The 24,602-nt window shown below is 37.0% G+C and overlaps 1 protein-coding gene across 13 annotated transcripts in view; it reads left to right on the top strand.

Annotated features, from left to right (window-relative positions):
* ELF2 (E74 like ETS transcription factor 2) overlaps positions 1-24,602 on the top strand; it is a 90,298-nt gene that overhangs the window by 34,723 nt on the left and 30,973 nt on the right. For 7 of the 13 annotated variants that reach the window (XM_057547229.1, XM_057547234.1, XM_057547231.1 and 4 more), the window contains exon 4: positions 1,532-1,697. The exons of 3 other annotated variants lie outside the window; for them this stretch is intronic. In XM_057547229.1, the coding sequence (XP_057403212.1) occupies positions 1,532-1,697 (166 nt within the window). Of the gene's footprint in view, positions 1-1,531; positions 1,698-2,632; positions 2,655-8,484; positions 8,588-24,602 lie in introns of those variants that run through there. 3 more of the 13 variants (XM_057547240.1, XM_007172347.2, XM_007172348.3) reach the window with 2 other exon arrangements.

Genomic DNA, 24,602 nt, shown 5'->3' with positions numbered 1-24,602 from the left:
AACTCCTGTTATTCAGATATTGGTCCTCCTGGACTGGTCCTCTAATAGTGTTCCTGTTTCTCTCCCTGTGACTTTTTGGGTTTTTTGCCCTGAGGCATGTGGGATCCTAGTTCCCTGACCAGGGATCGAACCGACACCCCCTGCATTGGAAGAGCAGTTGTTTTTGTTTTGTTTTTTTAATGTATTTATTTATTTATTTATTCTTGGCTGCGTCAGGTCTTAGTTGAGGCACGCGGGATCTTTCACTGTGGGGTGCAAGCTCTTCACCGTGCCGTGTGGGCTTCTCTCTAGTTGTGGCACACGGGCTCAGTAGTTGCTGAGTGCGGGCTCTCTCCTTGTGGTGCGTGGGCTTAGTAGTTGCGGCGCGGGCTTAGTTGCCCCGCGGCATGTGGGATCTTAGTTCCCCAACCAGGGATCGAGCCTGCGTCCCTGGCACTGGAAGGCAGATTCTTAACCACCGGACTGCCAGGGAAGCCCCCTGCTTCTCTCCTATATCTTTTTTTCTCTGGTTCCTGGAAGACTTGCCTCAGTTTTATTCTCCATGCCTCTTTTTTCATTTCAGCTATTGTGTTTTTAATTTCTAAGAACTCTTTATTTTTTTAATGTTCTTTATTAAATTGTATTCTGTTCCTGTTTTATGGATATAGCTTCTCTTATCTCTGTGAAAAATATGAATATATAAATGTATATGTGTGTAAGTGATATGTTTTGTGTTAGAGGCGTTTCCTTGGGTGACTGTAATACTTGGCTGTCTGCTCATGATTAAAAGTGGAGGACGAAAAAGCTGATTGGGAACTCTATTTTTGGTACAGCACTGATACTAGCAAATGTGCCTTTATACCTCAAAGATGCTCTTGTTTTTCTCTCTCCAGAAAGTAATTCTCCAATCTTCTGCTGAGGTGGGGAAGGGCCTGTTGCCTAGCATCATGGAGGAGGGAGCAGGTCTAGGAATAAAAGTGCTTTTCAAACAACTTTCATGGAATCTTCCTTGTTTTAACCCCCCTCTTCTTTGTCCGTCACCTCCTGCTCCTCTATTTCCAGAAGTAATTGGTATTGCCTTCTGTGGATTCTCCAGTGTAAAGTGTGTTGTGTCTCATTTATTTTTTGCTGCCAGGCTATGATTTGGCTTTCCTGGGTCTGCTAAACCACTTAATAATATTCATCCATCCACTATCAGTCTTTCAAGATTTTGTTGCTCTTATCTCTTCTTACGAGTTTATGTCTAAAAAAGTCTTTTATAGCATTTTAGCGGGCTTTCATGAGAGAGTGAAATTATATGCATGTTTTTAATTTGCCATCTTAATCCTAAAGCCCTGATTATTTAAAATGTTTGATATATGTCTCACCTCTTGAGACATGAAAAGATTATTAAAATTAGCCCTTTTCATCTCTCACTTTGGTTTTTACATTCATATTTATAATACATGACACTCGTTTGAACTCCTTGAGACTATATGAACTCAAGGATTTATAAGTGAATCCAGAATTTGTGAATAAAGAGGTTGATTGTTTTTAAAATTTGCTCTTGTAGGAAAGTGGAAAGGTTTCTGAATATCCAGCAGTGATTGTGGAGCCAGTTCCAAGTGCCAGATTAGAGCAGGGCTATGCAGCCCAGGTTCTGGTTTATGATGATGAGACTTATATGATGCAAGATGTGGCAGAAGAACAAGAAGTTGAGACCGAGAATGTGGAAACAGGTAGACATCTCATTAAATGTTCATTATTTATAACTTTCTCATTTTGTAAGTGTCAACATTACTATTGCCAATTGAATAATATACCGAAAAACCTCTTTTTAATGCTATTTAGTATAGCTTGGAAACAAGTGAAATATCTCTTGTTTAAGGGAATTGATATATATAAAGTTCTACATTATAATTCTTTGAAGTCCAACAGAGTCTCATATCATGGACCCTAAGGACAAAATAACAGACCCATAATAATAAAACTATTTTTGTCATTTTTTTTTTCTGGGAGTGGAAATATTGACTAGTTGTTATTTATTTGTAGAAGTCAATAGACTAGTATACTAGATTTTTTTAAATTTAAAACATAAATACAGTATTCTCATTCCATAGTAGATTAGAGTTTCTTTTAACCAATATTGGAGCAGTATGATTTCTTTTTTCCTAGGTCAGAAGCATCTTTGTAGTAGTCTATCAGCTTCCTCTTCCCTTTTTGTCTTCTTAGAAATTTTGGTATTTCAGTATGTCTGTGGTGAGATAACTGTATGTTTAATTGGGCATTAGTATGTATAATTCTTGGAGAAACCTTTTCATTTTTGCCATTGACCATAAAGAAAAAAGAGTTTTTTACCAGAAGGATTATAGTGACAATTTTATGATAATAAACATTAAGTTTATCTGTATCAGTTAATAGAGAAAAAGAATCCTTATATTTGGTTTACAATCCTAACAAAAATTCTTAATACTTTAGATAAATTTCTTTAAATGTAGCAAAGTCTCATGATTAAAAATTTTGTGTATTTGACGTCTTTCTGCTTGTTGAGGCCCAGCAGCACTCCCTAGTTCTTTTTTTTTTTTTTTTTTGGTTGAGCTGAGGGGTTGGAAGTTACCTTGCTCTTTGGAGCAGTGATGGGAACAGTGCCAGCAGACCCCACGTGCAGTGGTGATCAAGTCATCTTATCGAAACAGGTAGCTAAACACTTCATAAAGTCCTCGTGACTGTAGTCTGGAGTGGTACTCGATTTACAGTGCAAGTGGCAGGAAGATACGTAGGTTTTCTTTTGAGAGTTTGGAGAGCTTTCCAGTCCGAAGCTAGAAGGTTAGTGGTAGAGATGAATTTTCTTCTTGAGAAAAAGAATAAGAAGAACTTAGAAAAGTATTATGCAGGACGATATCTTGAAGTAGATATTGTAACTGATTTTATTATAGGAGCATAACTAAATAGAGAACTAATGGGACAAGAAAAAAGTATGATAGCTTAAGTTGAATGAAAAAAAGTAGAACTGATTGAAATTTCCGGAAAATGTTTTGATCAAACAAAAAAAAAAAAAAGGAAGACTGATTTTGGTAGCAAATTGGAAACTTTGAAAATGAAAACTACAGTGCCAAATTTACGTCAGTAGAAATTTAAATTCACGTTAAAATACCCGAGCATGTTGACCGAATCTTATTCGTTGTACACTTGATGGTCAACAGTTCATTAATTTAAATTAATCTGGTAAGAACAATTCCAAATAGGAAGCGAATATAATCCATTTAAGGGATTTTATTTTCTTCATCTTCTTGAACTCTGAAGGTGATGATATCATTTGCAGGGCAAAGATGTGAGTGATTATAATATTGAAAAAGAGGATGTACAAAGTCTGGATAAAAGAACAATTACTTTTGTGGTATTTTAAAAGTAGTTTTTGAATACTTGATAATGTTTTTTAGGTTTATTTTTCTTCAACACTAAAAGGAAATTTTGGTAAATAACTTACCTTATTCTAAAATAGTCTAAAAGTAACCTGAGAAGTTCATCTTACATTTTCTTTTTAATTCCATTCTGGCTCATGGATTTTTTAAAACCCACTTTACCTCTAAAATCCATATTACTTCTAAAAATAAGACTAGTATAGTGTAGTTATTCTTGGCTCTCTTCATAGAAGAACACTGTAAAATGCAGAATTCAGATACAGCTCTTTTAAAGGCAATGCCAAATTCAGACTGAAAACTGCTTGCTCGTACATCCGTAATCAGAACAGTTTAATACACTCACATTTATTCATCAGAAGGCCTGCAGAACTTGGAGACTACAATATACTAATTTATTTAAAAATAGCATGGCTCATAGTAACTTAGTAAGATTGTTAATATACATAGTTTAGTTTAGAATCAGTTAATCTGAGCTTAATTTTGTTTCTACTTAAAGACTAAAATGCGTTTTTAAATGAGTTGAAATCTAAATAAATTTTCATTCTCCTGATATCTAGAACCTATGTAGATGAAGAAGGGTTGTTATGACTTAATGTAATGCATACTTCCTTTTAGGTAGTGGATTAGGATTGGGTTCATTTCTTGTGGTGATAATAAATTTTAACTTAAATCCCAGATATATGTAGGTTTTGGAGAGGAAGATGACTGGGAAGTAAAGGAAAGGAATATTTATAAGATGGCTACAGCAGTTTCTGTTTGGTGAATTGGTGGAAATGAGATCTGTAGAGAATAAGATTTCCTTTTGTACGTCTAGGAAATACTTCCTGGAGTGCTCCTACATTATAATTTAGATTATATTAGTCTAAAAAGTGTTCATAATTATATTTGTTGATCTGTTATATCAGTTCTCGGCATGTTCTCACTGAAGTTTTTTTTCTTTTATTCCTGTATACCCATGCATATGTGTCCATACCAGAAACAGTATTCATGGTGTCTGTCATCCAGGCAGGAGTACTAAAGTCATATAATGATGTACATGTAGCTGTCTTCATTATTTTGTGTATAAAATGATTTCTTATTTTGTTAGTAGTAATTATAGGCTATCTTGCTTCACTTTTTCATAGACTGAACATCTATATTTCTCTCACAGAGCTTGTGTGTAATAGTAATCCTCTCTTAAATTATATAGGAAAAACCAAGTATATTTTAAAACTTTAAAAATAGACATATTCATCTAAACCTGTAAATTGCTTTTTGATAATAACAAGTTTAGTCATCATAAAGAGCCTTTGAGGAGTAGTAACGAAGTATGCATGAAGGGTGGTCTTGACTCTGGCAGGCCGAAATACCTCTGCCAGTGGCTGCAGAGTCCAGCAGTTTCTGAAGGCCTCTGGAGAGTGATGTGGTGAGTCGGGGGTGAAGAGGAGTCTCTTGGATTCCCTACTGAGATGTGGAAATTCAGTTTTTATGTTCACTCCTTAAATATATAATATTTATATTTTATATATATATATAAATTTTAATAGGTTATTACAGATTACCATGTAAAAAGTAACAAGTTTATACCAATGCAATCAATAATAGATAAGTTTTGCTGGAAATCTTTTAAGACTTGGCTGCAAAGACTGAGCTGTTGAGAATATGCTTCTTCATCTTGCACCTTAACTTAAACTATATTTATCCTCATAGCCTTCCACTTTAATTTATGAGAATATATCAATAAATACTTTGTTATGTGCTGGGGCACTGTGTTCAACATGTTTTTTTCCCTCAAGGTGGTAGTAATTTATATTTTGTGGAGATAAAATATATATATTATAATCAAAATATAAAGCAGTGTAGAATCCGTTGAGCACTATTTACAAATTCAGAGAAATTTTCAGAAGAGGAAAGTTCAATTTACAGCATTAGGGAGTGTTTTAGAGAGAGGAGGAGGACAAATGGTAGGATTTGGTTGGGCAGATAGCAGGTAGGCGAAAGGCGCGTAGACTGAGGGAAATACAGTTAACAAGTGGGTGGGGTGTAGAAATTTGAGGTATGTTTAGAAGATACTGAGTAAATAAGATATTAATAGGAGGTTCCGTTAAGAACTGTGGCTAGATTGTGATTTGAACCTAAGAGTTAGTAATCAGCCATATAAAAGACAAAGATTTGGAAGGTTTTGAGTAGAAAGTACAAAGTGATTAGTATCTCAGTAGATAGAGAATGGATTGTAGGGAAAAGATGAGGCAGAAAGACTAGCTCTTGTAGTATGTATGACTCAGGGATGGCTTGAGAAGTATTAAAACAAGGTAGAAGCAATAGGAACAGAAGCAGCTTATATAAGCACTTCTACTATGTGAGATCTAATAAGACTAGGCATGATAGATTAGGGGGAGAAACATAGATAGGTAAGGTATTACTCAGTTTTTTGACCCTAATAATGGCGAAAGTATCAAAAAGAGTTTTGAGGAAGGCAAGACTGTTTGGGGAAGCAGTTAAGTTTGATAATAAGCATGTTGATTTTGATTTGAAGCAGAGCATCTAAGGGGAAATAATTAGGTATTTAAAGATGTGCAAATGTATGGTCAGTGTCCCATTACAAAAGAGAGGGCATATTCAAATTAGGGTAATTTACGGAATGTTTTAATAAATGGCTAGTTACAAGTGTGTCGACAAGTGTAGGGTAACCGTAAGTGATGGGGTGGTACTCCAGAGCCAGCAGGAGCAGGGCTGTTTCTGTCCTTTGGCCCAAGGGCCAAAACAGAGGGAAGGGTTCCTGGAACCCAGAAGGAGAGCCCTGGGGAGAGGGTTACCTTGAGAGAATCTGGGACCTTTGATCAAAGGACATAGCTGACTTGAGGGCAGTGCCAGGGAAGTCAGCCTCCTGGGACAGAGTGAAGGGTGGAGTACAGATCTGTAGGGGCAAATGGAAGGTTATCTAGTACAACTGAAGCTTAGTACAGAAAGGTCAAGCAGAGACCAGCTTGGGATCATCCTCACTGAAGCCATGGAAATAAATGAAAACTCCAAGGGGAAAGGAATTTGAGAGATTTCCCCAAGGGGAAGATTTTTAAAATCTATATTTGTCACTCTGTGATAGATAACAAAGGACACAGAATTAAGAAATTAACTTTAGGGAATGTTTACATTTTGAAGACAAGAAGAAGAGCCAAAGAGTAGTCAAATATAATAAAAAATCCTGGGTGACTAATCCGGAGCTTAAATTTTTTTTTTTTTTCTTTTAAGCCTTTTAAGTGGCTCTCTTTAGTAAGAAAGGGAAGAATATTGATTGGGTTAGTTAGTCCTGGTTTCAGGTTTCCACTTTATCACTTACTTGGCAGTATTTAACTGTTTCAGAGTCTATCTCACTGTCGTAAAATAGGAATTCAGTGTTGTGAGGATTATATAAAATAAACCTATAAAGCACAGCGCTTGTGATGTAAGTGCTCTGTAAGCGTTCCTTAACTTCATTAAAACCTTTCCTTGTGCCTTCAGATATGGAGAAGGTCTTTTATACATTAAAACAACATTTTGTTTAATACTTCTCTGTTGTAGTTTTCTCTTTCCGTTCACTTTGACTTTTTAAAATGACAAATGTTTTATACCTTAAGTCTGTACTTTTTCCTTCTCATTCCTTCCTTAACTTACTGTGCTCTGGCATCTACATTTATCATTCTCCTGAAGCTCTTTGTTTATCAGATTTCAAAGTCCACTCCTCTGCCAAATTCATTGACTCACGGAATCATCCAGAAGTAGAGCCTTTTAAATCTGGCCTTCTTATCTACAGAAACACTGTATTCTAGCAGTTTTCCTTTCTGCCCTTCTCATGGCTGTGCTATTTATGCTTCTGAGCTTTTGCTCAAATATAGTTTTCTATCAAGAATGTCTTTAAGTATTATCCATTCCTTCAGGCCCAACCACATGAAGCTGTCCGCAGCAATTGTGGCCTACGTTAAACACTCCCTTTCCTGATCTTTTGTGAGACCATCTGGACTTAGACACATGATCATTGACTTTCTTACACTGTTCTTGTGTGTATACTCCTTTTGTTTTCAAAGTGAGCATACAAGCCCCTGAGTACAGAGCCCATATTTTTATTTTGTTGAATATAGCATATAATACAGAGTTTAACACATAGCTGTTAAGAAATACAGACTGAAGCAAATTGAGTTTTGACTTAGAATTGCAGTATAATGAAGAACCATCTATGTAAAATCTTAAATATGTTTTCTTTTTTGTTTATATGCTAAATATTGAATACTGTAGGGTTATTTAAAATATAAAAAGATAGTCATCCAAAAAACATAAATATGGTCATCCAGAATATATCAAAGCCATAATGTTGTCATACTTAGATTAACTTCATCTTAAAATCACAGTTAGTTTTAGTCATTCTTGCTTACACCTAAATTTGATTTTTTTTTTTTTAATAATAAAAGCAATACGTGTTCATTGGAAAAACTGGAAAGTATTACAAAGAATAAACAGTGAAAATCACCCATAATCTTACCAGTGAGGGGGCAGTAACTACCACGTTTCTAAATTTCCCGCTGGCCTTTTTTTTTTTTTTTGCTGGCCTTTTTTATGTATGTTTTAAGCATATTTAGCATCATGTTATGTAATACACGTAGACTTATTTATTAATCTTTACTAACAAACATTGGCTCAGAGGGATCTGGTAGCTTCCTACTTCTCTCTTCTGCTCATTGGGAACAGGACTTTGGTTTTTAACCAAGTATCAAAACATAAAAGGTTGGTCTTATTAGTTAAATTAATTATCAAGAGAACTTAGAAAACTTTTTTTTTTTTTTGTGATCAACAAAATTGTGTTTAGAGGTTAGTTGAAAAGATAGATGAATGATAAGAATTTTTATATACTTCAACAAGAAAGTAGTGCTTTTTTTTAATAAATGAAAGTTCAGGTTTTTGAAATGCAGTTTTAAAAAATAAAACCAGATTTCTATTGAAAAATAAGATAAGGAACCACATTTCTTTCTTGAAGACTCTCAAGACTAGGTTGACCTCACGATGAGCCTTGATAACTTTTGTATGTGTTATACCATCAGAAATCCTCCCTGTGGCACAAAAGGACTCTTTTAATTAGAAAATATTGTTGCCACAGGGAGGTAGAAGATCGACATGAAAAACTGGGGATCTGAAAAGGAGCCCCTACCCTAGGATTACCTGAAGGTGAAACAGATTGAGCCAGAAGGAAGACAATGCTGGTAGGTTGGTCTTTAATTTATTAAGAATGTTTGCAATTTTACATTTAACTACAATGATTTCAGCTATGTTTCCGTATTTTTGTTTAAAGGGTGACAACGATCCCTCCTTGTGGAGGGAGAAAGATTATAATAGTATTTTTCCCCCTAAGGAATCTGCTGTCTACGTTAGTTCCCTGCCGTGTCCCTAATATCTGTTTCTTCTATAGACAAAACTCTAGGTCTGTCTCCTGCCTTCACTTCCTTCGAAGTTACCACTGACTGAACATCTTCAAGTCTTTTTTTTTTTTTTGTGTGTGTGTGTGTTATTTCTGCTTCTAATCTATACTTTTTCCTAAAATAATTTTTTAAGAAGTGTTTTCTTTCAATTATCTATTTTCTTGAATTTAGCCTGGTCACTAGTTTTCTAAAAAGGTAAAATGTGAATCTTAAGTTTATTTAGTTTTGATTCTAGAATTGTGTGAATTATAATTATACTATTATTTAGATTAGTTAGAAAGCCTTATTAGAGAGAAGTTTTTAATATTTTATTAACAGTATTTCATTTAAGATGCCATCAATTGTAAGAAACGTTATTTTTAGACCACTAAAAGAAAAACCTGCCGGCAATTACAAATTTTAGGATATCGTCAATTGTAAAATATATCCTGATTTCAGAGATGTCAGAATGTGAAAAAATGTATGTCTTAGAATTAATGAAATATGTTATCATGCAATTCTGAATCGTCCTGAAATTCCCATTATCTGGGAATTAGATATTAAAATATCAGGTTCATGAAAAATGGAGGTGAGTTGCAGTTGTGGAAGTCCCTGCATGTGCTGAGTATGATCTCTAAATTCTTTACTGTCATTTAAGAGAGGGTATTTAAAAAACCATTTAACTATACTGTTTAACAGTATACAAAGTAACCATATAAGGTAATAAATTACGGAGGGTATAGAAGATGAAAAAGTATTTTAATAAGATGCTTTTACTTAATCAGTAGGTAGAGCTTGGGAATTCCCTGGTGGTCCAGTGGTTAGGACTTGGTGCTTTCTCGGGCCCTGGTCAGGGAACTACGATCCCACAAGCAGCACGGCCAAAAAAAAAAAAAAGTAGAGTTTTATCATAATTGTCAGTTTTTAATTGGATTTTGTGATCTAGAAAGAAAATGAAATGAAGCTTCTATGCTTTCTAAACTATCACTTTAAAACAGGATCCTTCAAGGGCTCTTTAAAGTAGCCACTGATTTTTAGTGCACCTTGAATGGAAGTTTTACAGATTATTAATTATGTGAAGGAGAGTGGCCAAAAGCAAAGAACAACCCTGTCAATTAATAAAACAAATGAAAAGGAATGATTTTAAATGGTATTTGTATGCTTTTCAGGAAACATCTATTTTATGTAAAAGGAAAGATAAGTATATCCAGACAGTCGATCATTAGAGGATATTTGTTTAATTTGGGAAACTAGTAGCATTCATTCCTTTGCACTCAGACTTGTTTTTTTAAACACTAACTTCCAATTTTATATATAACAATGTGTCTAAGTAATACAGTTTTGTTAATTCAGACTGAGGAGAGGGTTAAATACAGATTATATGGAATTTTAAATGAGTAGTACACAAGGTTATAGGTGTTGCCAAGTCGGGATAGCTCAGACTTCTTAGATATACACACAGGAATGCTTTAAAACATGTCTCTAGGCAGATCCATGCATTCATTCCTCAGCCAGCTCTTACTGAGGGCCAGCAGCATGTCAGGCTCAGCTGAATACCTTGTGGCGAATGAACCCTGTCTTCGCCCCCACCAGGCTTTCAGCTTTGTGGAGAAGGTGAACAGTTAAACACGTTGTTACAATAAAATGCGATGAGTTAACGTTGTGATAGGATTAATGAAAGGTTTAGAGAGTATACAGTAGGGGAACGGCTAGGAGGTCAGAGAATGCCTCCCTGAGGAAGTGACGTTTAAACAGGTTTGAAGGGTCTGAAGCAATTAGCCAAGCAGAGAATAGCATGTCTGAAAGTCTGGAGGAAGGAGAGCATGGCCTATTTGATTTGCAGAAAGGAATTCAACATGGCTAGAATATGGATTATGAGAAGGAAAGGGGATGAAAATGAGGCTAAAGAGGTAAAATCTTAACGGGTGAGGACTCTGAAAGCTTTGTACCTGTTTTTTGGGCCTTATCTAAAGGGCAATGGGAAGCCTTTTAAGAGATTTAAACAAAGTATGTTTTTATACAAATTTAGTTGTTTCCAAAATACTGAGTACTGTGAAATGAAAAGTGAAGGAAGACAGTCAAAGCATTACCTAAAATAAAGACTGAACTCCGTAGCTCCTCATTCACAGTTCCCTGGTTTTAAGCTAGTTGACTATTCTTACTCACTTTCCACTAAATTGCCTGCCTCTGCAGATGTGGGCTATAGATATGCTCATTGCCCGTACTAAGCTACAAGTTACAGAGATTAAGGTATTTGCACAACTAGCGTTTCTTTTTGGAATCAAAAGGTGGGTGCTTTGGTATAATGCTGTTTCAGGAGAAGGAATCATTGTCCCTTACGCATCCCCCATGCTCCTTTGTAAACTTGGAAAAGGGTCTATGCGTTTTCTCAGATTTGTGAAGGGGACCATAACTTAGAGGAGGTCAGGAACACTTTTAACACGGCTATTAACTGTTAACTTTTGTGTGTTTTTTAAATCTTTTTATATTGTGGGCCTCTTTGGCCATATGGTGAAGCCTGTGGACCTTCTCTCAGAACAATGTTTTTAAATATATGAAATACCTAGGATTGCCAAGGAACCAAATATATTGAAATGTAGCTTTCAGACTATTTTTAATTGTGACATATTAATACATATGTTTCTTTAATAATGCATTAAATAATGAGATCTAGTGGCAGATCTAATTTACTGCTGTAATTTCAAAGTAGTGACCGTAAAGTATATTTTGAGATATATGTAACAACTATAATATGATATGAAAATATTTTATGATTTCTGTTGGTCGTGAGTCACAGATACTGGGAAAACTACTGTGGTTTGTACTTTTATTTAAAATTAAAGTGCTAAATTTCAGTTGGAATCTAAAAAACAGTTTTCCCAGATCTCATCCACGTCTTATTTTACCTGTCCTCCATATTCTGCCTTATTTCTGCTTTCTTTCCTTAATAACGCATAGTAGGGATCTGAATACAGTTTTATGATCTCTGATAAGGAAAAAAACCCTCTCAACTATATACTGGTAGTTTTTCATGTCACTTAATGGATTGACTTAATTTAACTTCTTCTAAAAACATTCTAATGTTTGAACATTAAGTACATTTCTTTAAAGCCTCATCTAGTATTTTATGACCTTTTTGTTGGCTTGAGATCCCTTCTATTTCCATGAGAAAAATTTCTGTGGCCAGTGGCTCTCAGACTTGAGCATACTTCAGAATCATCTGGAGTGCTTGTTAAAACACAGATCGCTAGCCCCACCTTCAGGATTTGTGACTTAGTGAGCTGGAATTCAAGAATTTGCATTTTTTAAAATATAAATGTATTTATTTATTTATTTTTGGCTGCGTTGGGTCTTTGTTGCTGCACACGGGCTTTCTCTAGTTGCAGTGAGCAGGGGCTACTCTTCGCTGCGGTGCGTGGGCTTCTCATTGCAGTGGCTTCTCTTGTTGTGGAGCACGGGCTCTAGGCGCGCGGGCTTCAGTAGTTGTGGCACGTGGTCTTAGTAGTTGTGGCTCACGGGCTTAGTTGCTCCGCGGCATGTGGGATCTTCCCGGACCAGGGCTCGAACCTGTGTCCCCTGCATTGGCAGGCGGATTCTTAACCACGGCGCCACCAGGGAAGTCCTGAGAATTTGCATTTTTAACAAGTCCCCAGGTGATGCTGATGTTGATACTGCTGGTCCAGGGATCATACTTTGAGAACCATTACCTCGGCTGTTGGGAATGATAGCACCAAAAGAGAGCTTCTGCCATCATGAGAACTCAGTTAATCCTGTAGTTTCTTACTGTGTATAGTGTACGCATCACAAAGATTGCTGTTGCGGGTGAAGAGATACTAAAGTTCTTTCAGGCTTATATGAGGTGATGTAATGCATTGCTGCTGTTAATTAATTCACCAGTAAACATTCATTGAGCATCTACTATATACCAGGCACTATTTAGAGCATGGGACTAGGGCAATAGACAAGAGGGGCAATGTCTGCATTCATGCAATACTTAGACTCTCGTGAAGAAAACGTGTAAATTCACCATAGTGTAAAATTGCTTTGTCACAAATCAGAATACATAAATTAACAACTCCTGAGATTGTTGTTTAGAGTTAATATTAGCAATTAAGTTAAAATAATAAATTCGTGAATCATTTCTTTTCAAGCAGTTGAAGCAGCAGATAAATTCTCCCTTCTCCTCCTCCATATGTCAGTCTTTAAGTACAGCTGAGATAATGGTAAACTTAATATTTATCATGTACAAAGTACCTATTCTATGCACAGTACTGCTCCTAGGGAGTAAGTGATTCATAGTTGAATAAAACATGGCGGCTGGACTCAAAGAAGGTTACCAACTAAGTTGAGAAAAACAAGTATTTGAGGAAATAATAGTATGAAGTAGATAGGGTTGGGGAAAGGGGAGGAAAGACAAAGAATTGCCAGGTATAGTAGTTAGTCTATAAGTTCCAGATTGCATTATTGCTATTGTAATGGGTCATATTTAAATTTTATCATAAGGGCACAGTTGACTGGTAAGGCAGAGGGGTTTAGGGACAGAGAAGCAAGTCAGATGGAATTAAGCATTCCTAAATCTCACCTTTTTTTTTTTTTTAATGTGTGTACAGTACCATCAAAAACATGAGTGACTTTCCCATTCACAAAAAATAAGGGGACAGTGCTAAGAACTAACCGTGTTTGCAGTGGTTAGTTACAATTTGGGAGTGGGATTAGGAGACGAGGTAGGACTAATTTTTATTTAAGAATTTTTCTACATTTCTGTAATTTTTTTTCCATTGAGCATATCAAGGGAAGAAGGAATGTAGCCGGTTTCCTCTCTTTCCATTAGACATTATTAAGGTGTAGAGTACCAGTTTTTATAATAGATATCACATATTCTCCAAGTTTACGTTCAGCATTTGGTCATAACTGGATGTTTGATTTCTTTTTACTTTGTAGATCAGCCAAAATACATATATTACTTAAAAGGAATGAACAATTAAATCTTTAAATTTAATGAAAAATGCTTTTCATATGTTTTCTATAAGACTGAGTCATGATAATAAGTACTTATCCTCCAGGACTTACTTAAGAATATATTTGAACAATATGAATTATTTGTTAGCTAGAACTTAGAGATTTTCTTATCACTAGATGAGCTTGCAAAAGATGACCCTAGAAAGTTTTACATCAAAAAGGAGTTATGTCTCTAAACTGGTTAGCAAAATGGGACTTCTTGGTGTGCATGGTGTTTGACAAGACTTTTAGGAGAATCTGAATCCTGTTTTTGTTTTGTTTTTTTTTAATATATATATCACCTTTTTTCCCCCCTGCAACTTAATCCTCATAGAATAAAGATTTAGAATAATAACTTACAATGCAAAAATTCTTTTGAAGAGGGAATCAAGGATTTGGTTCAAGAGGAGAAAAGAACTCAAACAGGTAGCATCTATTACTACTTGGATTTACAACAGTAAGCTTTAGCCGTTTGGTTTGGAAAAAACAAGGCTGGCAGAATCACATTTGTTTTTAATTCCATTGCTACATTACAGGCCTGCTTAGGAGGCCCTCAGAAGTGCCAGTTATCTATTTGAGGTAAGAAGACACCGATTATTATGTCTAGGCTTCATCTGCAGGCTGTGTTCTGGGAAGAGAGGCCTCCACACACAAAAAAGGAAGAACTTTCGGTGAACCTCATCCATGGGAATAAAAGTAAGGGGCAGAAGCCAGTGCATTCAGTTTACCAACTCACAAAGGGAGTCAGGAGTTTTTCATTAGAATTAGTAGCAAGCACTTTCACGGGCCCAGTTGCTCTGCGGCATGTGGAATCTTCCCAGACCAGGGCTCGAGCCCGTGTCCCCTGCATTGGCAGGCAGATTCTCAACCACTGCGCCACCAGGGAAGCCCACTGGGGAGTTTTGAGCAGGGTGATATTATGAGTCTGGTTTTGTATTTCAAACATCACTCTGGCTGTTATGTGAGTAATAGACAGTGGAGTTATAATCACCCATATGTGCAAACTATGTTGAGGGTCTAGTGAGAGCATGATGCTTGATGTGTATGTTCAACTTAGTTATAAAGCAGATACACACACAAACCAATGAAGGAGCAAAATAGGATGCTACCTAAAACTCTTCCTGTCCTCCTTTAGGCATTATTCAGTCCAACGTGTCCGATTTGAGGCTAGAGGTTGGAAAGGATGTAGTCAAGATCCCAGCAATAGTTGAATACAATGGAGTAAAGTTAATAAGTGTGAAATGTATTCAAGAGAAAAGCCTTAAAGAAAGGTTATTTGGACTCTGTGGCTACATAACAAATCACTTCAAGCTTCGTAGCCTAAATCAAGGAAAACATCATTTTGTAATACCTAATGGTTTATGTGGGTCAAGAACTGAGGAAGGGCTCAGCTGGGTGTTTCTGGCTCAGGTCTCTCATGGGGCTATGGTCAGATGGTAGGTGAAGCTGGAGCAGTGAGGGGGGAGGTACTGGGGGCTGGGTGGATGTTGCTCTATTTTCATTTAGTCCTAGGGCTTCTCCATGTGGTTTCTCAACCTGGGATAGTTTGAGTTTCCTCAGACTGTGGTGGCCTCAGGGCAATTAGTTTGTTTACATGAAGTCTTAGGGCTCCAGCCCAAGAATTCCAGCTTACCAGGTGGAAGCTCCATCATCTCTTCTGCCACATTCTTTTGGTTACAAATGAATCACAATCCCTTCCATATTCCAGGGGAAGGGATTAGAACCCCCCATCGCCCAATGGAAAAAGCATCAAGATCACATTGTTGATATGGAATTGGAGGTATTATTGCTACCAACTTTGGGGGAGTTTTTTTTTGCATTTTTTAATTGAAGTACAGTTACTGTACAATATTATATGTTACCAGTGTACACTATAGGATTCACAATTTGTAAAGGTTGTTCTCCAGTTATAGTTATTATAAAATATTCGTTATATTCCCTGTGTTGTACAATACATTCTTGTAGCTTATTTCATACCTAACAGTTTGTACCTCTTAATACCCTACCCCTATATTGCCGTCCCTTCCCTCCCCCCACTGGTAACCACTGGTTTGTTCTCTATATCTGTGAGTCTGCTTCTTTTTTGTTATAGTCACTAGTTTGTTGTATTTTTTAGATTCCACATATAAGTGATATCATACAGTAAAAAAAAAAAAAAAAAAAAAAAAAAGAATTAGTAGCAAGCACTTTAACAAAAAGAATCCCTATATACTTGTTTTTGGCGGCTGCAAGAAATGGGAGGCTAATGAAAGACTAGTTAATTCTACAATTAATCTTAGGGGAAACAGAATCCTCAGAGATAGAATAGTTGAAAGGAGAAGAAAGCAGACTGAATTTCCTTCCGAGGAAAGAAAAGAGCTTGAGGAGTTGCCCTGTCTTTGAGGCCATTTGCGAGGTTATCCGAGGCTGCCCTTGGTGCGTGTAGCACTTTTTTTGTGTGGGCTCGAACAAGAAATTAGATATAGCCTTGACTGTAAAGGAGCTTGTCTCTATTGGGGAAACTATATAAGAAAACAACTCTTTATAACCTAAAGACTGTTGTGAGAGTGAGGAGGAGAGAGCTGTTAGCTCCTGTAATGGAAAGTTCATATTTTAGCTGAGCCTGGAAAGATAAACTTTCATTTGGGAAGTGTTAAAGAAAAAAAATTCAATGACAGTCATTAAAGTACAGTAAGGAAGACTTTATTCAAGGTTGGGGGGCGCGGGTATTGTGAGAAGTCGTCATTTCCACCCTTTCGTCCCTTACCTCCTAGTTCATTACCAAATCATGTCAGTTTTACCTTCAAATGTATCGTAAGTCTACCAATTTCTTTCCAACTTTATTGCTACTAGCCTAGTCCAACCTGTAGTTATTTTTTATATGAGCTACTGCTTTGGCCTTTGGCCTTCTAATAGGTCTTGTGTTCATTCCTGCCCACCACCCCCAGAACCCCAAGCAATCCATTCTTCACATTGTAGGCCAGGTGATTGAAAAAATATATTGGGTTGGCCAAAAATTTCCTTTGGTTTTTAAGTAAAAAGACATTTTTCGTTTTCACCAAGAACTTTATTGAACAACGTGTTCACCTCCACTACCTTCTGCCATTTTCCAGGTAACTTCATAATTCCATCTTCCCAAAACTTTTTATCTTTTTGAGCAAAGAACTGTTCCAGGTGCCTTTTACAGGCTTCCAGGGAATCAAAATTTTTTCCATTAAGAGAATTTTCTGAAGACCGAAATAAATGGAAATCCGTAAGTGCAATGTCTAGTGACTGTGGCGGATGCATCAGGACTTCCCAGCCAAGCTGTAACAGTTTTTGCCTGGTCATCAAAGAAACATGCGGTCTTGCATTATCCTGATGGAAGATTATGGGTTTTCTGTTGACTAATTCTGGACGCTTTTCGTAGAGTGCTGCTTTCAGTTGGTGTAATTGGGAGCAGTACTTGTTGGAATGAACTGTTTGGTTTTGCAGAGGGAGCTCATAGTAGAGGACTCCCTTCCAATCCCACCATATACACAACATCACCTTCTTTGGATGAAGACTGGCCTTTGGTGTGGTTGGTGGCGGTTCATTTCGCTTGCCCCACAGTCTCTTCCATTCCACATTATTGTACAGTATCCACTTTTCATCGCCCATCACAATTTGTTTTAAAAATGGAACGTTTTCGTTACGTTATCGCATGCGGCAAGATGGTCAAGAAGGTGTTTTCCGCTTAACTTACGTGGAACCCAAACATCAAAACGATTAACGTAAGCAAGCTGGTGCAAATGATTTTCAGCGCTTGATTTGGATATTTTGAGTATGTCAGCCATCTCCCGCGTGGTATAATGTTGATTGTTCTCAGTGTCTCGATTTGATTGCTATCAACTTCAACTGGTCTACCCGACCATGGAGCATCGTCCAGCGAGAAATCTCCAGCACGAAACTTTGCAAACCACTTTTGACACGTTCCATCAATCACGGCACCTTCTCCATACACTGCACAAATCTTTTTTTTTTGCGTTTCAGTTGCGTTTTTACCTTTCTTGAAATAATAAAGCATAATATGCCGAAAATGTTGCTTTTTTTCCTTCCATCTTCAGTATTAAAATCGCTACAGAAAAATTCACCAATTTTGATAATTTTTTTTTAAATGCATGCTGATATGAGAGCTGTCACAATACAGTCTAACAGAATTGTTTTGAATGAAGTTAAAGACAGCTAAGCGCTACTAGAGCCGTCTTACGGAAAAAACCGAACGAACTTTTTGACCAACCCAATATTTATAAATTGAATCATGATATTCCCTTCCATAAAACCTTCTAGTGGTTCTAATTGCACACAGGATACTAGTCAGGATTTTTAACATGGCTTTCAAGACACTGAATAATTGGGCCCTCCTCTCATCCATCTAGAAACAGTAACAACAATAATAGCAACAAAAAACAGAACCCTAACATTAATATTTCTTTACTGTATTGCCAGGAATAGTTCTTAGAGCTTTATATAATAATAGATTTAATACTTTCAGCAACCCTAGGCTGAATAGCCTTTCTAAGGCTAGACATCTATTTAAGTGGTGGAGCAAGGACTTCAAGTCAGCTAGTACGTCAGCTAGGGCTCCAGAGCCCAAGCTCTTAAGCATTATACTCTGATGAATTACACAATACCCTCACCCCGACATACACACACACTGTTGTCTTTTCGCCTTTCCATTAATCCAGACTTTACCTTCCCAGGGTGCTCTTGTATGCTGTTTTCTTTCTGGAACATACTGCTTTTCATTTTTCAGCTTTTCGTTCCTGGTCATCTTTTGGATATCAGTTTGAAAGTCACTCTCTCGGAGGGAGGTAGGGGCTTTAGCTGATACTCTTCAGTCTCAACTAGGGCTGTTCTGCTGCTTTCGTCAGAGACTCGCATTCCCTTTTCTTTTTTGGTTAGCACCTACAACTTGTGATACAGTAAACTCCCATGATGAAGTAGTAAGTAGTTCTAAAAAATTCAAATCACATAAAAATGGCATTCTTGTGAGTTTAATAAAACGACCCGAGTCAGTCTTTGTGGAGGAGGAAGTGCGTGTGTGGAATGGGTTCCAGGATTCAGAATAAGGTATCCAAGTCAGTCTGAGGTCAGACTTCGGTGGTTTGGTGCCACCTGCTGGTAGCTGTGTAGTCCAGTGACTGCTGTGGGAGATGGGAGCCAATTCCCAGTTAAAATTTATCTGAATTCATGTATTCATGAAGTTTTACTTTATTCTATTTGTGTTTATTGTTTAGTCTTTCCACTCAATGCTTCATAAGTCCAGAGACCATATGCCCTGTGTTAACTGGTATTGGTCAAAGCCAGGCACCAAGTAGGTTTTGAATAACGTATTTGTTGAGTGACTGAGTGAATCAGAAAACATCATGAACCAGAGCAGGATTTCAGAAATTTTGTATTTTATTTAGAAACTGACAAGTAATGTAGTTTAACTACAGATTAGGCTTTGTAGAGGCATATGGTTGAGAAAAGTGAGCCTAGAAAGATAGAGTGGAACCAGATTTTGGTGGCCTTAGAATTAAATAGGAACTGTGTGAAACATGATCTGGAGAAGATGAGAAGTGAAAAGAAGGACATTTATTTTAAGCAGCTAGAGCATACTAAAATAATAGAAATAGGAAGTCTGGCTTGCAAAATACTAAGTTGGGGGGTAGGTTAGGGAGTAAACTAAACTTTTAACCCATCTAACAGAAAGGCAACAAAGAGCAGAAAAAAACTATGGAAATACAAATCATAAATCAAGACAGTAGGGACTTCCCTGGTGGCTCGGTGGTTAAGAATCCGCCTGCCAATGCAGGGGACGTGGGTTCGAGCCCTGGTCCGGGAAGATCCCACATGCCGAGGAGCAACTAAGCCCGTGCGCCACAACTACTGAGCCTGTGCTCTGGAGCCCGTGAGCCACAACTACTGAGCCTGCGAGCCACAACTACTGAAGCCCATGCACCTAGAGCCCGTGCTCTGCAACAGGAGAAGCCACCGCAATGAGAAGCCCGCGCACCGCAACAAAGAGTAGCCCCCGCTCGCCGCAACTAGAGAAAGCCCGCGTGCAGCAGTGAAGACCCAATGCAGCCATAAATAAACAAACAAATAAATAAATAAATAAAACATTTATTTAAAAAATCAAGACTGTAGAAATAGTCCAAAACATCAATTATATTAAAATTACCAATTGTGATCTTAACACGAGTCTGTGCTATTTTTAACAGATACACAAAACAAAATTTAAAGAAAGGAAAAATACATTTATCAGAGAAATACCAAATAAATCTGCTGTAATAAAATAGAATTCAGGGTGCAGATCTTTAATTGGGACAAAGAGAGGCTTTTCAAACTGCTAAAAGGAACAGTCCAGAAAATATAATCATCATAAACTTATATGTATCTAACAACATAGCCTTGAAATATCATTTAAAGTAAAAACTTTCAGGAATTCCCTGGCTGTCCAGTGGTTAGGACTCTGCGCTTCCACTGCAGGAAGATCCACTAAGATACCGTAAGCCACGTGGTGTGGCAAAATAAATAAAATAAGTAAGTAAGTAAATAAATAAATAAATAAATAGAAACTTTCAGAATTCCAAGGCGAGGTGGACATGTCTACAAAACTGGGACTTTAAAACACCTTTGTCGGGAAACGCTAGTCTGCCATCTCCATGGTCTGCTGGCTTTCTGAATAAAGTATTCCTTGCCTCAAAAAAAAAAACAGAAAAACTGTCAAAATTGAAAAATCAGGCAGACACAAAATTTAAAATGACATCAAAGAATTAAACCACAGGATTAACAAATTTTATAAGCTGGAGATCTATAGAACATTGTAGTTAACTGAATAAAATACAACTTCGTACATTTTCTTTTTCCAGTTATATACCGGTCAGCTTTTAACTGTGTACTATGTCATAGAAGAATCTCAACAATGTCTGGAAAATCAGTGTCATTCAAAATATACTATTTCATCATAATGCAATAAAGTTAGAAATCAACAATGAAAAGACAACCAAAATACTTATAATATTGGCAACTAAAAACTCACAAATTGGAAATTCCCTGGTGGTCCAGTGGTTAGGACTCGGTGATTTCACTGCCGTGGGCCGTGGGCCTGGGTTCAATCCCTGGTCAGGGAACTAAGATCCCGCAAGCTGTGCAGTGTGGCCAAAATTAAAATAAAATAAAATAATGAAAACTCACTAATTAATGAATGAAAGAGGAAATGAAATTTATGAAATATTTGTAGCTAAATAACAAAGCACTGCATGCAAAAATTTAGATGTGAACTTAAGCAGAACTCACTGAGAAATTTAATAGCTCTAAGTGGGTTAATTGGAAAATAAGAAAGGTTGATAAAATGAGCATCTGCTCAACTCTAGATGTTAATAAAGGACAACAGAATAAATCCAAATTGAGTAGAAGAAATACTAAGTCTATATTAATTAAATAGAAAATAGAACAGAATAGATTATTAATACCGTAAAATTAATAAAAATGGATGAATCTCTATAAAGACAGATCAAGGAAAAATGAGTACTATTAAAAACAAAAATATGACCAACAGAATAGAGAGTTTAAAAACCATAAGAAAATACTATAAACAACCTATTGCCATAAAATTTGAAAACCTACAAAGTGAGCAACTAGAAAAAATATATATATATGTATATATATATAAATTACAGCTGACTCAAGAGGAAATAGAAAACCTAGGCAAATCAATAACCATTTAAGGTCTTTAATTTTACACATGCATCCCCTCATTCAAATAAAATTTATCAGACCCAGTTCTATTTCTAAAATTTCAAGGGATGCATAATCCCTATCATGTACAAGCTGTCATAGAAAACAGTAAAAGAGGGAAAGCTTTTCAACTCATTTTATGAAGCTAGTATAACCTTAACCTTAACACTGATCTAGTATAAAAAAAGAAAATTTCTTGCTGAATTTATGTATGATCATAGCTACAAATGTTCTAAATTAAGAATAGCAAATTAGGACTTCCCTGGTGGCGCAGTGGTTAAGAATCCGTCTGGCAATGCAGGGCACACGGGTTCGAGCCCTGTTCCGGGAAGATCCCACATGCCACGGAGCAGCTAAGCCTGTGTGCCACAACTACTGAGCGTGCGCTCTAGAGCCTGTGAGCCAGAACTACTGAGCCCACGTGCCGCAGCTAGTGAGGCCCGCGTGCCTAGGGCCTGTGCTCCGCAACGAGAGAAGCCACCACAATGAGAAGTCCGTGCACCGCAACGAAGAGCAGCCCCCACTCACCGCAACTAGAGAGAACCTGCGCACAGCAACGAAGACCCAATGCAGCCAAAAAATAAACATATTTTTAAAAAATTAGAAAAATAAAGTAAGTTATTTCATGGATGGAAAAGCATTAAAAAAAAAAGAGCAAATCAAATCCAGCACTCATCAAAAAATACGTAATGACTAAGTGCATACTAGAAAGGCAAGGAAGGCTAAATATTAGAAAACTTATTAATGTAATTTACCATATGAATAGATTAAAGGAGAAAGCCCATATTATCATCTCAGTAGATGCAAAGGCATTTGCTAAAATTCATCATCTTCTGAAGATAAAGACTCTTAATCTGAGCTTCCCTGGTGGCTCAGTGGTTAAGAATCCACCTGCCAGTGCAGGGGACACGGGTTCGAGCCCTGGTCCAGGAAGACCCCACATGCCGCGGAGCAACTAAGCCCGTGCGCCACGACTACTGAGCCTGCGCTCTAGAGCCCGCGAGCCACAACTACTGAGCCCACGTGCCACGACTACTGAAGCCCGCGCGCCTAGAGTCTGTGCTCCACAGCAAGAGAAGCTACCGCAATGAGAAGCCCGCACAGCGCAACAAAGAGTAGCCCCCGATCTCTGCAACTAGAGAAAGCCCGCACACAGCAACGAAGACCCAAGGCAGCCCCCCCAAAAAAAAAAGACTCAATCTGGATTGGGACTTGATAAGGGATATATATTAAATATCTATAGCAAATTTCATAATTAATGGGGAAACGATTCCATTTACCATGTTTATTAACTAGCGTTATACTGGCAGGCCTAGCAAACGCAAATAAGGCAAGAAAAATAAAAAGACAAAGATCAGAAAGGAAGAAACAACAGAAACACTGTTATTTGCGAGGTTTACACACAAAATTTAAAAGTGTATAGACTTCAAAACTACTTAGAAGATTCATCAGTGTTGCTGTATACAAGACTAGTAATCAGAAAATGAAACGAAAAAGATCCCATTCATAATAGTTTTTAAAACTTAATTAGGTATCTGGGAATAAATCTAACAATAATATGCAATACCTATAAAAATAAGAATTTTGCTTTATGGAGGGACATAAATAAATGAAGAGATACACAACTTCCTTAAGAGGAAATAGAAAACCTAAAGAGACCAAAACCATTTCATTGACTTTATTCTTTAACCCACAAACACGTGGAAAACTGGACATGGTAAAGCTGTTAATTCTTCCCATTTTAATCTATAAATTCAATACAGTTCCAGTCAAAATTCCAAGAGGGCTGTTTTTTGGTGGAATTTGACAAACTCTTAGGTAGAGGTCCAAAAATAGTCTAGATAATTCTGCAAAAGAACAAAGTGTGTGGTACTTGCCCTCCTATTCATAAAGAATGATTCTAAAACTATACAGTATTTTTAAATGTGTGATTGGCCCACAGATGAATAGTTGAGTAGGATAGACTAGAGAGCCCAGAAAGAGCAAGCATGTATTTATGCCTAGTATATAATAGACACGGATTTATAGAAAGGAAGGACTATTTGGTAGATTATATTAGGATAGCTAGTTTTTTATAAAGAGAAAAGTAAAGCTAGAGCCCTGGTTCATACCCTCTTTTATTTATTTTTTCAATTGATTTATTTATTTCTCTTTATCCTTTTTATTTATATAAAAATCCAGTCTCCCTCCCTCATAAGCATCAAATTTAATTTGATTAATAGGTTTTTTTTTAGTGCATTAAGTGTATATATTATGTTGTATAAATTTAAAGTTTATAGTAATGGTACTATGTATCTTACTCTGTTTCCTACTTTTTTTTAGTAAATACTATTCTTAATATCCATGCATGTTGCTTTGTATGTATATAATCTGTTGCTTCTGACTGCTGCATAATTCTCCCTGATTGACATCCACCACATTTTACTCTCCTGTTTGTGGTTGTCTGTGGATCAGCTGGGAGCTTACTGGTCTAGGATGGCCTCATCTGAGGCACCTCAGCCCTCCTTCTCTCCAGTCTCCAGTCATCTTCTTTCTTTTTTTATTCCTTATGATGTTCATCAAGAACTCCAAAAAAAACAAAAAAACAAAAAAAAGAACTCTAGTATGTTTAGGAATAGTTATATTAATTGGCATTCCTGGTTATTTTTTTTTTTGGTAGTGGATTTTCTCTTAAAATTTTTTTTTAATCAGAAAATTTTTTTAATGAGGTATAGTTGATTTATAATATTATATGTTTCAGGTGTACAACATAGTGATTCACAATTTTTTTTTTTTTTTTTTTTGGCTGCATTGGGTCGTCGTTGCTGTGCTTGGGCTTTAGTTGCGGTGAGGAGGGCTACTCTTCGTTGTGGTGCACAGGCTTCTTATTGCGGTGGCTTCTCGTTGCGGAGCATGGGCTCTAGGCACGTGGGCTTAAGTAGTTGCAGCACATGGGCTCAGTAGTTGCAGCCCACGGGCTCAGTAGTTGCAGCATGTGGGCTCAGTAGTTGTGGCACGTGGGCTCAGTAGTTGTGGCTTGCCAGCTCAGTAGTTGTGGCACACGGGCTTAGTTGCTCCGTGGCATGTGGGATCTTCCCAGACTAGGGATTGAACCCGC

This window comes from Balaenoptera acutorostrata, chromosome 5 (assembly GCF_949987535.1).
Source record: "Balaenoptera acutorostrata chromosome 5, mBalAcu1.1, whole genome shotgun sequence".
In the NCBI taxonomy this organism is placed as follows: domain Eukaryota; kingdom Metazoa; phylum Chordata; class Mammalia; order Artiodactyla; family Balaenopteridae; genus Balaenoptera; species Balaenoptera acutorostrata.
This window is presented reverse-complemented; position numbering and strand designations above follow the sequence as displayed.